At 46.6% G+C, this 13,762-nt stretch overlaps 1 protein-coding gene across 1 annotated transcript in view; it reads right to left on the minus strand.

Annotated features, from left to right (window-relative positions):
- LOC142968280 (cysteine-rich motor neuron 1 protein) overlaps positions 1–13,762 on the minus strand; it is a 30,246-nt gene that overhangs the window by 12,463 nt on the left and 4,021 nt on the right. The window contains exons 2-5 of the mRNA XM_076108092.1: positions 13,468–13,629; positions 12,972–13,145; positions 4,932–5,174; positions 1,368–1,547 (exon numbers count right to left, since the gene is read on the minus strand). Of these exons, the coding sequence (XP_075964207.1) occupies positions 1,368–1,547; positions 4,932–5,174; positions 12,972–13,145; positions 13,468–13,629 (759 nt within the window). The remainder of the gene's footprint in view (positions 1–1,367; positions 1,548–4,931; positions 5,175–12,971; positions 13,146–13,467; positions 13,630–13,762) is intronic.

The following is a 13,762-nucleotide window of genomic DNA, read 5'->3' on the forward strand; positions in this document are numbered from 1 at the left end:
TTATGAGTTTGGTGCGGCTTACTGAATGTGTGTCAGAGGGAGAAACGGTGCTGTGTATTGTGCACAGGGGGTCCTATTTGCCCTATCTGATCCCAGCTGAGTTTTGGCTGCTGAAGTTCCTTCCATCTGGCAGTGATTAACATGGACAGGATCCATTTTTCTTGATCGTCGCTGTACTATGACCCTTATTATGAAACTTTAAAGGGTTGCTTCAGGATTTTATCATTTTACTTAGCTGGGGGACTCATGAGAAGAAAAAAAAAAGGAAAAAAAAAAGAGTGTTGGATATTGTTGTTTTTTGTGTGCACATTACTGGTTCAGCTCCAAAGTTCAATTTCCTTTATAAGGTCTACTCATGCTTTTTTGATAAGTCTGCCGCTGCCGTTGAGAGTGCTAAGAATGAACCAAAACAGTAAAGCTGTAAAAACATTAAATTGAAGACATCAAAGTGTCCAGTGATAATTCTCTGTGGGTTTGTCATCGACAGGTATTTCAAATAGTCATTTGATTTACTGTTAGAAATATTGATTAGTACATCTTTTTAGTATAATCTCAACCAGGTAGCCTTGAATACATCTCTTAATCCAGATTACAGGCAGTGTTCTCCACAGAGAACCATGCAGTAAGTAAGAGCAGCTCTCCATGAGTAGAAGATGAAAGCATTCAATACCATCTAAATGCATACATATTCCAGGTGTACCTCCAACACTGCCCTAACATCTCCTCTGCCGTCTTGCTCTTCGTCTTCCTCCCTCGCTCTCATGCGACCAAACAACTGTAGCCAAAGCGGGCAGAGGCTGAAACTGGCTACCGTCTCCATCCACTGGCCTCTGGCAGACTGTAATGTGGTTGCCATATGCGTTGCAACCCTGTTTTTTAACAAGTGCGCATATCAGAGCACCCTACCTGGCTTTGAACACATGTGTTTTGTGATTGGATCCCCCCCCCCCCCCCCCCCTCCATTAAGCCAGAATCCGATATTACAAAGCCAAACTGTACACTCTGAAAGAGTTTGTATGTTCTTTAGTCTCCTCAGCGGAAATTAATCCCTGGTTGGCTCTTTAGTGTGCGTCTTGTTTGCCAGGTATGTTAACAATTGTGGAAACTGGTTATATGAGGAAGCCATTAAAGTAGGGTCACTGGTCGTAGGTGTTGGGCATGGTGAATTGTGATATCACCTCTACCTCTCCTGCACCAGCTTTCCACTCTGCCAGCTGGCCACACAGGCCTTCTCGTCTGTGCCACATCAACCGTAGCTTAAACCTCGAAAGCTTCAATCACAATATCCCAATTTCAATAGTGTAACGTTTTGCAAAGTGAAGAATTAGGTTGCCACATCTTAACAAAATATATATAAACGTGTGTACCTATGCAGACAGGGCAACACTCGCCCTCAGGAATGTAGAAGTTTTCACAGTTCAGCTCAGCGCACTCGGCCTTGGAGCAGAAGGAGATTCCTCCCCGGCACTGACACAGCCAGCAGGGGTCCATGCGATACACCTGTCCCTCAGAAAACTCCTTCCCATTGTGGACACACTTGGGAGAGACTGAAGAGAAGAACAAGGAAAAGAGGAATCAGACAGCCGCTGACAACCTTTAACTGAGAACCATGTGGGTGTGATCATGTATAACACACTCTGCAGTTGAACCACGGGACATTGTGCCCTGTCACGTGTCCATCTGTGCGTTTGTACATTTGTGCAAAGATTAACACAAGGATTTTGTCCTCATGACTTTGTCAGAAAAATGCAGTTTTTAATCACAAATGTCAAGCTTGATCAGTGAGAGACTATCACGACTGTATACAATCAATTAAAAAGGCATAAACACATCCATTCATTTTCTGCTGTTGATGGAAATGTTTATCTGAACCAAATGGTGCTGAGGCAGACACTGATGGCTTAAGCCTGTGGGGTGGAATGGCATTTTTTCAGACAATGAGGCAAGCCAAGTCCATGAGGAGGAATTTCACAGGGATCTATCTAGTCTTGAAAAGGCGTCGAACTCATGCAGTGGCGAGTAAAATAAAACAGTAGTGGGTCCGAGGCTTTGGCAGAATCTGGGCTCAGTGTGCTGGTGGCAGGTGGAGTGAATCAATGCTCTGGCTTGCCTTTCCCAAAAAGCATCCAAGCACTTAGAACCTCGTTCCGCTGTGGTCCCTTTACTATGACATAAAATGAGCTTAGTTACAGCACTGTTGCAAAACCAAGGTCTGGTCTTGTGTACAAACAGGCCCAGCAAAGACCAGAACACTTACAGGAAAACCTTGACCAGTTCATTGCACACTTGGCCCTCTAAGGCTGAATATGTACATGTCTGTATGCATAATATCTATAATAACATCCTAAGTTGCTATTTCCACATAATGAAAATGACATGCTTAATTATTCAAAACAAATGGTGGGAGTGTTGGAGCCAGAGTAGCAGCAACATTACGGCATGACATCTCAACGGTAATACTAGATTACGCAGTCAAATGAACCGCAGTGGTTTGGGTGACTCAACGTTCTAAGATCTTGACAAACCACACAGCAACTTTTCATCAAACCCACTCCAACATTAGGGGAGTGAGGCAATGTGGTTATGTAAGAAAGTCTCCAGACTCAGAGGAGTAGCTACACTAGTTAGGCGAGTAAATGCATTGCACAGATGCAGGCAGATGTGGGGCCAGCAGTTTCTATTAATGAGAGGCAGAGGTTACGGCGGCATCTGTACGCCGTACCTTTGAGCGCAGACTTATAGAGTCTATAATGATGACCCCCCATGTCTCCCGAAAACCAGCACTGCACTCTGATTCAAAGCAGGTGGGCCAACTAAGTTTAAAGTGGAGCAGGGAAATTTGTTGATCATTTACTCTCTTTCTTTCTGTTTCATTCTTTCTGCCTTTCCCTCTTTCTCTCTCAGTATTCCTGCAGTCCTGCTTTGCGTGCAGCAAAACCAAGCAGAGAAAATGCAATAAGCACTTCAGCTGCCCTAAATCACAAGGCACGGCAACGGTTTTGTAACGCTCACAGAAGCAAGAGGAAGTCACATGATGGGACGCTCACATGTGATTTCCGCAGTGTTTGTTAATGGTAATCCCTAAAACAACTTGCGGCAGAGAGTCTAAATTCCAGTCATGCTTTGTGATGTTCAGTGTTCTCTAATTTGAGGTGAAGATTGGATATGGAGATAGATGGGCTATAAAACATTGACCCTAAGCTCGTCTAAATCATTTACAACAGACTGTCATGTAGGCGCGTCTCGTGATTTACAGCCGAATGAAGCAAAACCACATTGGGAAACATGACTTTTCCCAGAGAAGAATAATGATGGGATTTATTAACATCAGTATCGTAGTGATACTTTTGATCAGCCAAGACTATCAAATGACAATGTAGAAATACAAGTTTAACTTATGTCACCAAAACAACCACTCATCAATGTCTGAGGACATAGCTGTTGCGTGTTTAGAACGAACTCAAGCTGAGCCCCCTGAGAACCTTAGTGTGGTGATCTCAGCCTTATTGCTCAACACCGGCGTTAATCTCAAAAGAACATGTGCAGTCCTGAACCTACTCTGCGTCCAGGGATCACTACTGGGGACATATGCAGAATATTTGCCAGCTAAGTGTTGATAAACGGCAGGCAACGGCTAAACAGAACCAAACAGGATCATCTGTAACATCGGATGACATCAGGTCAGGACGGTGCTGCCAGGTTTGCTCTGCCACTCAGACACAGCCATTCTCCAGCCAACAGTGGAAGGAGTCTATCGTCGGCCAAGTGGGCAATGGAAACAAGTTAATCAGTCCAAGCCTGAGCGGAAAGACAATGGGGGTCGTGTTAAAGGGTGTTCCATTAGAGAATACGTATGGTATTTACCAGCAACTCTGAGTTAATATGCATAAGATACAGTATTTGTAGCCAGTGCTTTGGAGGCCAATGCAGGACGTGGTTGATGACTATGGGGCCCAGTTTGTGTCCTTGGCCATGTCCCGGTCTGTGGAGCTTTCTGACACGGCGCGCAGTCATGCAGGCCTAACAGACGGTAGGGGCAGCACAAAAGGCATCAAGCCCCAGGCGCAAAGAGCAGCAGACACTTGTTATCAAAACACTGATCCCATGGCCCCCACGGCTGCCATTCAGCCCCCGCTGGCCTGCCGGACTCGATTACTCTCCCCACTGGCAGACTGGAGCACATAAAAAGCATTCCCATCAATGAACTGTTGAACCTTTCCCCTTTGGACGTGTGACCAGACAGGAACCCTTTGACACTGCACTTCTGTTGAGCAAATTCGTAGCCTAAGCACTTTTCTGGTCACTGGACTCGTTAAGTCCATTAATTCCGGGACACGGCACTCATTTATGCATGTGGAGGGGCCAGAATGGGAATTTGTTCTGTTGGTAAAACAGCGAATATTTGTTGGGCGCGCAGAGTAAACACACCAATACCACAGGTCCCCTTCCTGCCTTCCTGACTCTCCTGGCTGCCTCTGGGCCACGTCAGAGAGCGCTGAGGTCTCTCTATTTGTGCTCCAATTCTGCTCTCTCTCGCCTCTCTTCTGCATTTCCTGTCTCTTTCTCACCAGGTGAGAAAATGGTACAAGAGTCTACTTCAGACCAGTAGTTTGCTTTAAAAGATCCATTATATTTCATATCCCTTCAGGCAATATAAATATTGTGGATACACCCCTGCAAAAATGTCTTTGAACTATGGTCTTAAACCTGGCAGGCAGCGGCCCAGCCTGATAAACAGCCCAACGGTAATTATCCAATCAGCAACTTTGCTTTTCATCTGTCGACATTAGGTCAGCAGGGAGGAAAGCCTTACGCTTAGGAAAATAATTGCTTCCTCAAAGGCGATGAATCTCACACCGACTGTGCCATTGCTACCCCCAGTGGGAGACCAATCAGAGCAGATTGTGTAGTGTGCAGTTCAGTGCAATCACCTTTCTGGCACTCGAAGACATCACAGCAGTCTCCTGGCTGGCCGCTGGCCTGGCTGAGCGGCACGGCGCGCTGTCCGCTCGGGCACTGGAGCTTGTGGCAGGCATGGAGGTCGCAAGTGCACTGGGGCAGTATGGAGGGGCAGCAACCAGCAGGGGGCGTGTAACTCTTGGTCAGAACTGAACCCTTAGGGCAGGAGGGCACTGACAGAGCAGGACAGATCACCCCGGCACACCTCAGCTCCTCTGAAACACACAGTAATGGATGCACGTTAGGATACAGGTGGGTATGTTGCATACGGCATAGCGAAAGGAACATGGCTTAGTTTGTCTTCCTGCTGAAGGCTCTGACAGTCCCCGCACTGTTCTCCAAGAGGAGGGAGGGTTTTTTTCTGTGCTTGCACATGTGTGCGCATGTGTGTGTGTGAGGGCTTCTTGTAGTGTCAGTTGAGCACCCTTTAGAACAGCGCTACTCGTGTTACGGTTAAAGGCTGAGTTCACACAGTCCCCCAACACAAACTGTGCACAGTCATCAGATCCCCACTTCAGCCTGTGACAGCTTCGCAGCATCCTGTCAGAGAAGTGAGAGCGGCGCTCTAGACACGACAAGGCTCTGTGCATATCCTGTCTACGGGCGTCTGATCCCACCCAGCCAGACTCACAATCCAAACAGCCTCGCACGCTCTAAAACCAGCCATTAATACCAGCCAACCTTCAACAGAGCTGTTCTTCTTGCCAGTTTAGAATCTCCCCTTCACTTAGCATACCAGGATGTGTTGTCTTTTCATTTGCCAGAGCCAACATAATGGCTCTGATACCCCTTGTTAAAGGGGAAAGAGGTGCAGGGGTACTGGCAATCTGGGCAAGGGGCTCAGGGGTGTATTTTGGAGCCTGTTCAGGAAAATAAAAGTGGAGCGCCCCTCTGTACAGCCATTGTATGAGAACAGTAGCTACCTTACAAAGATTGGATTACCCAAACCAAAGGGATGTGTTTAGTTTGGTTCTCAGTGACACTGTAATGTATACAGTGCAGGCAGAAGAGAAGGACTGGGGAGGGCAGATTCACGTCCTGTAGTTGTCAATCACTGAGCAATTTCCCAGATCTCCTGCTGAAAACACAGTAAATACACACTTGGTCGCACTTTGACAGCTGAGAGTGAGAGTGAGAGTGGAATAGCAGCATTAACTCGTGCAGAAATGATGGATGAGAAAGAGGAAAATCTGGTTATCTAGTTTCAATCATCACTGACATTTAAAGGAGAGAATGTGTCAACAAATAGCTGCCTTATTAGAAAGTTAGTTATGACTTGGTTATGGGGAATACTTGACAATCTTTGCATACTCTCCTTTTTGAGGAGAGAGACTGATATAGACTGAGGTTGCATAACAGCGCTTGGGGTTTCGGTAGTGTTTACCCTGAAGCAGAGTTTTCTTGATGGTCTTCCCAGACTGGCCCTGGCTCCACAGTGCAACATGAGTCTCTCAGAGGATGTACCTCATCCCTGACATTTGAAGACCTGTAAATGGATCCCTCTGGGTTTTGCCACAAGATGTGGGAAACTGAACCGGTGAGCAGGTCGGGGTCCAGACTACTGATTCCCTGATAATGATTCTGCTCAACCAGTCCTCAACTCCAGAGCCAGACCTCTACTTCATACTGTATATTATCAACCATTCCAGCTCTTTAAGACCTGATGCTCTGCCGACATTTCGGTTGAGTACCCGTTTGATGCCTACCTGACCTAGAATAAACATGGAGGAAAGGGGCTGCATGACTGTGACTGCTGTATTTTGATGGGTGGGGGTAACATTTCTGACAGATGAAATTGAGGATAAGGGAAACGTTGAATTTTTCTGGCTCCAGATAAATAGAGCAGGAGTGTGAGGTATCTGTACTGTACTGTTTACTCAAGCAACCTGGGAACAGTGAGGACCGCCACAAAGCTCTCATTGATAAACTTTGTAGCTGAATAGTCTCATAGAAAATGAAGGGAAAACCCCTGAATTAAGGGAGGCTACAAACCTTTTAACGGGTTTTGGCCTAATTCCTAAGATGGAGTTAAATAAACTTCAGTTGGAAGCGCTGATTGGTGAGTGTTTTACTTCCAATAAAGTCTAACGAAGTCTGTTGCTGCTCAGTTGAAGACTGGTTTTGCATATGAAAACCTTACATCGGTTGAAGCCAAAGAAAATGCCCTGGGACGATCTTCTACAACGTTCTGCTCTGACAAACACTTTCTGTGTGTTGTATGTGTCCCAGAGAAGGCTGATTACTCTTTCAGTTGTGATAATGACTGGGGTTAGAGTGCGCTGGGAAAAGCAGCTGGCAGACATACCATTGTCATTCAAATGAGTAGAATTGTATCCATCCGTGGTCCAATTAATATAATTTTCTAGCTGGCACAATAGGCAAACAGAGAGGATGGGAAAAGTCAGCAGCAAATGGATTTTATCCTGTGCTGTTTATCTATCTCTGAGCATAAATGGTTGTAATTAGAGAGTCAGCAACCACAAAACCAATCTTGTATCACAATGGTGGCCATACTCCAGCTTGCATAAACACAAAAGGCCTGATTTGGTATGCTTGAAAATTCTCTCTGCAGATTAGGGAATATGTGCTCTTCAACAACTGTGGTATAGCAAAGAATGGAAAACCTTTGACCTCAATGCACAACCTGCAACAATCAACAGTCACACAGACAGACAGACAAATCTGCAAGAGGTGGGATACGGAAATTGCTTAATTACCACAGAATGGTCTCTTTTGTTAACAATGCATATTTCTGGCATCTCAGCAGCTGATTGAATAAAGAAAAACACCTATCTAAATGGGTTTCTCTTCTCTTCAAGCCCGGGTACAAGGAGCGCAGTCTTTCCTTGAACCAGAGCGGCTCCGCCGTGCAGAAGAGGCTGTGTTGACAGCCTGAGTTTACTCATGGAAAATGCGCACAATGTGAGTTCTGTTCACTGACTGACTTTGGAAGCAAGTCAGCGGAGAACAAAGCTGTCTCAGTCCAGCTGCCCTCCGTGGGTTTCTGGTCTGTCCTCAGGTTTTATAAAGTTGCTCCGCAAAAGGGACACATCAGGGCCGTCTCTCACGTAAAGCTGTGGCCCGGTGCCCACAGCAGTTGCAGCTGAGAGAGTCGGCATTGTCACGGTGTGTATTAGCACGTGTGAGTATATGTGTGAGGTCCGTGGAGCAGTCCTGGGGGGAGGGGGTTCGGGCCAAAAGGCACCGACAAGGGTCACCAGGCCGAAATACTTTGTTGGAACTTCACACCATGGTCAGAAGCTTGAGGTAGACGGGCGAAGGCACGCAGCAGCCGGCAGGCCTGCATCTGCTGCCTGCACGCCTCGCTCTCTCGCTCTTTGGCTAAATATTTGCAGATGAAAACCGTGATCTCAGTGTCCTGAGTAACACCGCTGGCAGCTGTGAATGAGCATGTTTGGGTGAGGTAATGAGTATGTCCACATGTAGGTGCACATTTGCACATAGATTCTTCATGTGTGTTGTGTGTGTGTGCACAGCAAGTGTACATAGCATGTGTGCATTCCATTGAAACACACCCTTTCCTTGCCGTCAGATGGCCAATAAGATTAGGACAATGACCGAGAGCGTGAGGGACTTCTATCTTGCTAAAGGGCGAGTTCCTTAGTGATCAACACTAGGCATGGTTAATCGTTACATCAGGCACAAAATGCTTATGGAATGGGTGGACACACTCTGCTCCAGGTTACTGAACATAAAGCACTGGGCACAGTGTTTCCCGTTAAGTACTTAAGACTGTGGCGGCCCGCCGCCACAGTCTATTTTACGCCGCCATAGTTTCATTGTGCACTGAAAATATTTTTACAATTCTCAACGGGTGGGCTGGCTGGCTCTCTTCGTGCGCATTTCCTCCACTGGCTCTTGTCTGGCACCGAAAGTGAAAGTGGATCAGGACTTCAGCCGTGTGGGCTTTACAGCGCCCCTTAGCCCGGACTGTGACACATTCAGGGACCATGAACTTACTGCTCGCTGTGCCGTCCTCCTGCGGGGAAGGACAGACTGTCCGCAGTGCGCGATCTGGGTGATGTCGGCAACCCGCCTTAAAACATTGGCCACGTCTCGTTTACCATGCTCTGTGAGCGTGACTTTTTGCTGTGTCGTCACCATTCATATTTATACAAGCAATGTTTTCATGATTAAATTATTTAACACAGTGTAAAAATACTCAGTTTGAAGCAAAAGTATTAGCATCAAAATATACTTCAAGTACCAAAATTACAAGTACTATTATGGAGAATGGTCAATTTCAAATAACATATTTACAGTAGGCCTATATCATTGGAAATTGAATTATTGATGCATTCATGTGTTCATCTCTACCAAAGTAACTAGTAACTAATATTGTCAAATAAATGCAGTAAAGTTAAAAGTACAATATTTTCTTCTGAGATGCAGTGGACAAGTACAGTACTTGAGTAGCCTAAATGTACTTAGTTACACTCCACCACTGCTAAAGCAAGAGCACAAAGTAGTTTACAGGAGAGCAAAGTTCTTTATAGATCTAGCCTCTTAATTTTGCTCTCAAAGTGCACCAGATTGATGCATTTAACTGTAAAATGTACAAAATCTTTTTCCGGGGGAGCCTTCCCCTGGACCCTCATAGATGGTCCGAGACCCCCCTGCCATAGTCTAACAAAATCCTGTGGGAAACACAGTGGAGACAATAATTGAATAGCTGTCAAATGTACTGTCACTCCGGCAACACTATAGTTCAAAACATAACTCGAGAGACTTGGGGTGTTGAATACATTGTGTGGCAGTTGAGTTACGTCTGGATTTGGCTGTATGGATTTGTTCCCTTTCAGGGGAAAAGAATGGCGGATGATGGATGAAATATGCTTGGGAACTAAAGGAGGGGACTTAAGCAGCAGTTGGAATGGGTCTGGGGTTTCAGGTCAAGATTTAGCGAATGGAGTGAGGGTTAGAGCTGGACATGCAGGAATGGTCTGAGACGTTGTGTGTGTGTGTGTGTGTCTGTCTTGGCTTTTACCGCTGGCCTAATACTGGCTGGTTTGGTTTAACCGCAGACCACGAGTAGTGAGCGGGTAGACAGCAATCCCAACATGCCATTAAGGGAAGTTCTTTGTCTCATTCGCCACACAAGACTTTTGTTTCCTCTTTGAAATCACGACCCACACACACATACATACAAACAGGCACACACTGGGAAACGAGCAGCTTGCAGGGTACAACAGGGGGCCACGGCAGACGGCACACAAACACACACAGCGCTGAGACGTCTCGCGCCCCTGCCAGCCGGCGGCGGTCTGGCTCGGCCAGTAATAGCTCTGCCACAAAGAGGCTGCAGCCGAGCAGAACTAACGGTTCCTTCACGAGGGCAGAGAGGGGCAGGAACGGAGGGGGCAAAGGTGGGAAGATTTGTGGAAGCAAGCTCAGTTTGTGCCGTGCGATCATAGCGGGCACCGATTCCCACGTCTGATGAACCCGCTCGTGAACTTCCATGTTCCTGTGAGGGACATAGTTTACTCTGTTCTCTCCCCACTATCAGTCCACAAGAGCTAGTAAGCAGACAACCTGACTGCTTCTGCATTGCTTGGGTTTTCAACGGTCACTATTTCTGAGCAAATGTTAGTATTAAGTGATGCCAGTTGTATGAATCACCTAAACACTTCCAAAATGACGCAGCTTTTTTTCCGTCTGTGAGCAACAGCAGGGGAATTCCTCTAAAATAACAGTTAGGAGCCTTATCATAAATGAAATATGTAAACACTCCTAGAGTGTAAAATTACCAAACACCACCCTACCAAGACCCTGGGGCCTGTACTTGACACAAATACCTCAACAAAATGGTCGGCCTTACTTGTGTTTTCTTATCTTCCTGCGTCTGCCTTCCCCCTCCCTCTCTTATACTTATCACATCCTCTTTCCCCGACATGTGGGTATTACGTCCGTTGCGTCTGATTGAACGTTTGCAGCCAAATTACATCAGTGTCTTGAATACCGGTAGAGAACAGGATCCCGCTGAAACAACACGAGGCAACATTAGGAGATTGAACACCAACAGTGGTGAGGCAGAGAAAATGTTGAGTTTTAACAGATCAGACTGTGTCACAGGGGAGGGGTGTACTAACAAGACCGCTGAGTGAGTCAGAGAGAACGTGAATGGTCAAACCATTTCCATGTGTGAGCTCACTGGAGAGGAGGATCTATGGCTCCGACTGATGTTGGGACACAAGGTCTGGTCGTTTAGTGGAGCTTTCACGCCCTGGGAGCAGGTTTAGAGGATGCATTTGCTGTCACACACTCGCAGCGCATGCTAACACTTCTTGATAACTGCTTGTGTCTAAAGACAACGAGTGGTTGATGGACGCAGTCTCCACGGAGTCCAGTAGGACTGAGCGAATAAGATCCTAATCACAGAGTGGTCCCGGTCTGGTCGCAGAGGATGCTCATGCTGGTGACAGACGGAGGGGGGAAATCTCTGCCGGGAACATCCAGACAAACAAGATAATTATCACACACAGACGGCACGAACACACACGTGATTATATATAACCACGTGTGTGCATCTTTTCCACATGCATACTTGCAGACACAACAGACACACACATCCTGGTCTCTTACTTAATGAGGGGCCATCAGAAGGGCGGGTGTGTTGCAGTGAGAACTCATAAGCCGCTGAAAAATGTTGTTTACAGTTTTCGCTGGTGTGAGTTTAAACTGTCACCGTCGGCTTTGTAGATGAAGGAGTTACAAGACAGAGAACGAGCAGTATATCTTTCACCGTAACACTAGACTTCAATTATTCTACGTCTGAACAATATCATGTTTGATGAACACACTTCCTGTGGGATGTACTGATCGAGAACATCCTCACAGCTCTAGTGTAGACGCTGTGGAAGATATTTGCAGACGAAATAATCTCAAATATGCTACCATGGCACGTGGCCAGACACCGTTTTGTCTATCTTAACAGCCGTTCTTAGTCTGAAATCTCAGTAAATTTCAAAGAGAGTATCAAAGGGGAGCAACATGAAGATAAAGAACAGTCACAGTCGCAGGCTTCAGACTTACTCTGTTCACTACAGCCGCGGGACACTTTTCTTCAGGATTCAAGAAGGTTTTCCAGTTTCCTGCTTGTTCAGTAAGATGAAGCTTACCCAACATACACAGAGGTTCTGCGAGTTCACTCAGTGGCAGACCTGTCCCATTTTGCAAGTGTCAGTCAGGAGGTAGCCGCCACTTTGCACCTGTCTCTCCCCCAGACACCTCACAGTCCAAATGAGGACGCTAAACTCTCAGTGCCAATACCGTTTTTCACTCGGAAGTGTCAATCACGGAGGGCGCTAAGAGTGGAGCTGAACACGCATTCTTGTATTCTCACACATCATTCAAGGGATTCTCTTCCAAGCATCCATCTGACCTGGTTTTGCCACTCTGTCAGTAAGATTCACACCTTCTGCCTTTCCTTCTTGTTTTCTTTTCATTCCATCGGCCTCTTTCTCTCCCTAAACCTCCTCCCCCTTTACTTTCCCCACTGTGCATGGTGTCATGAGGTGCAAAATGCAGTACTTTATGCTATGTGCCTGTTAAGCTTTCCCGGTGACTCAATGTAAATATTCAGGTAGATACATTTGTACAATCACACACAAAGTCTTAAGCTCTTGATCTTTACAGGAACCCTTTGCCTTATATGAAAGTTAACCCCATTTAGAGTCACAAGGTTTCCATTGGTCGCCGGCAATATGCTTCCTGTCACACATAATGGACTGAGACAAGGAATTCTATGTTCCACTCAGAGTGGTGATTTGTACAAGAGAGGGGCAAAGCTGTAGCATACATTGATATATCAATGTTTATACTTAGCATGGGCTATGAATGATACAATCCTGTTGAAAAGTAACAATGTAGTTGCAGAAACGTTAAGACTCGGGTATAAATCCGCACATTTCGACACTAAATGAGCGAAGGGAAGCTACTGGTTGGCTGCTGTGTGGTTTGTCAGTTCTAGTTGGAGGTCATGTGAAGGTTACCTGCAGCTTCCTGGCACTGGCTGCGGTTGATGTAGGCGAAGTGGTGGTGGCAGCTCTGAGACTCACACACACAGCCCTCGGTGGTCAGGTTACACCCAGAGAACATGCAGGCCGGGTTGGATGGTCCCACATACTTCTCTCTGTGTCTTTCCCGGTGCTCGTGCCTTCGACCCTCTGAAATCCCGCCGTGGACACACACAGACACACAGACACACACACACACACACACACACACACACAAACCACAGTCATCAATGAGTCACAGACAATGGCACCACACAAGGGTGAGTGGGGGAACACTATACATAGCCTTAGCATGTGTGTCATCACTATGATATGCAAGTAGCATTAGTCACCTCAGAGCCACATCTGCTATGGATTGGCTCTTCTCAATGGACAGTATTATCCCCTCTGACTCAGGTTCTGTGCGTGTATGTGCATGCATTAGTGTTTCCAACATGTGTGTGTGTGTGTGTGATGGGAGGACAGGGCTCACCTGACTTGCTGGCCTTCATGCAGGTTTCCTGGTCCGGGTAGGCGAAAGAGCCCAAGCAAGAGTGACGGGCATCGCACACACACTGACCTCCGGCTCTTTCGCAGCCTGTCATCAGGGGACAGCGCTCGTCCTCCAGGCCTGCCTCTGGATGCTTAGGGAGCGCTGTGGGAGGGAGAACAGAGGACATTAGGGTAGGGGAAGATCATGAACTTCTCACTTGGACTGGGGTTTGTCCTTTTTCACTGGGAATAAAGAGACATTGGGCAGAGTTACAGATAAAGCGTAATCGCAAGCT

The sequence above is a fragment of the Anarhichas minor genome, unplaced genomic scaffold, assembly GCF_050575085.1.
Source record: "Anarhichas minor isolate MPS153535 unplaced genomic scaffold, ASM5057508v1 ptg000040l, whole genome shotgun sequence".
NCBI classification, from domain to species: Eukaryota; Metazoa; Chordata; class Actinopteri; order Perciformes; family Anarhichadidae; genus Anarhichas; species Anarhichas minor.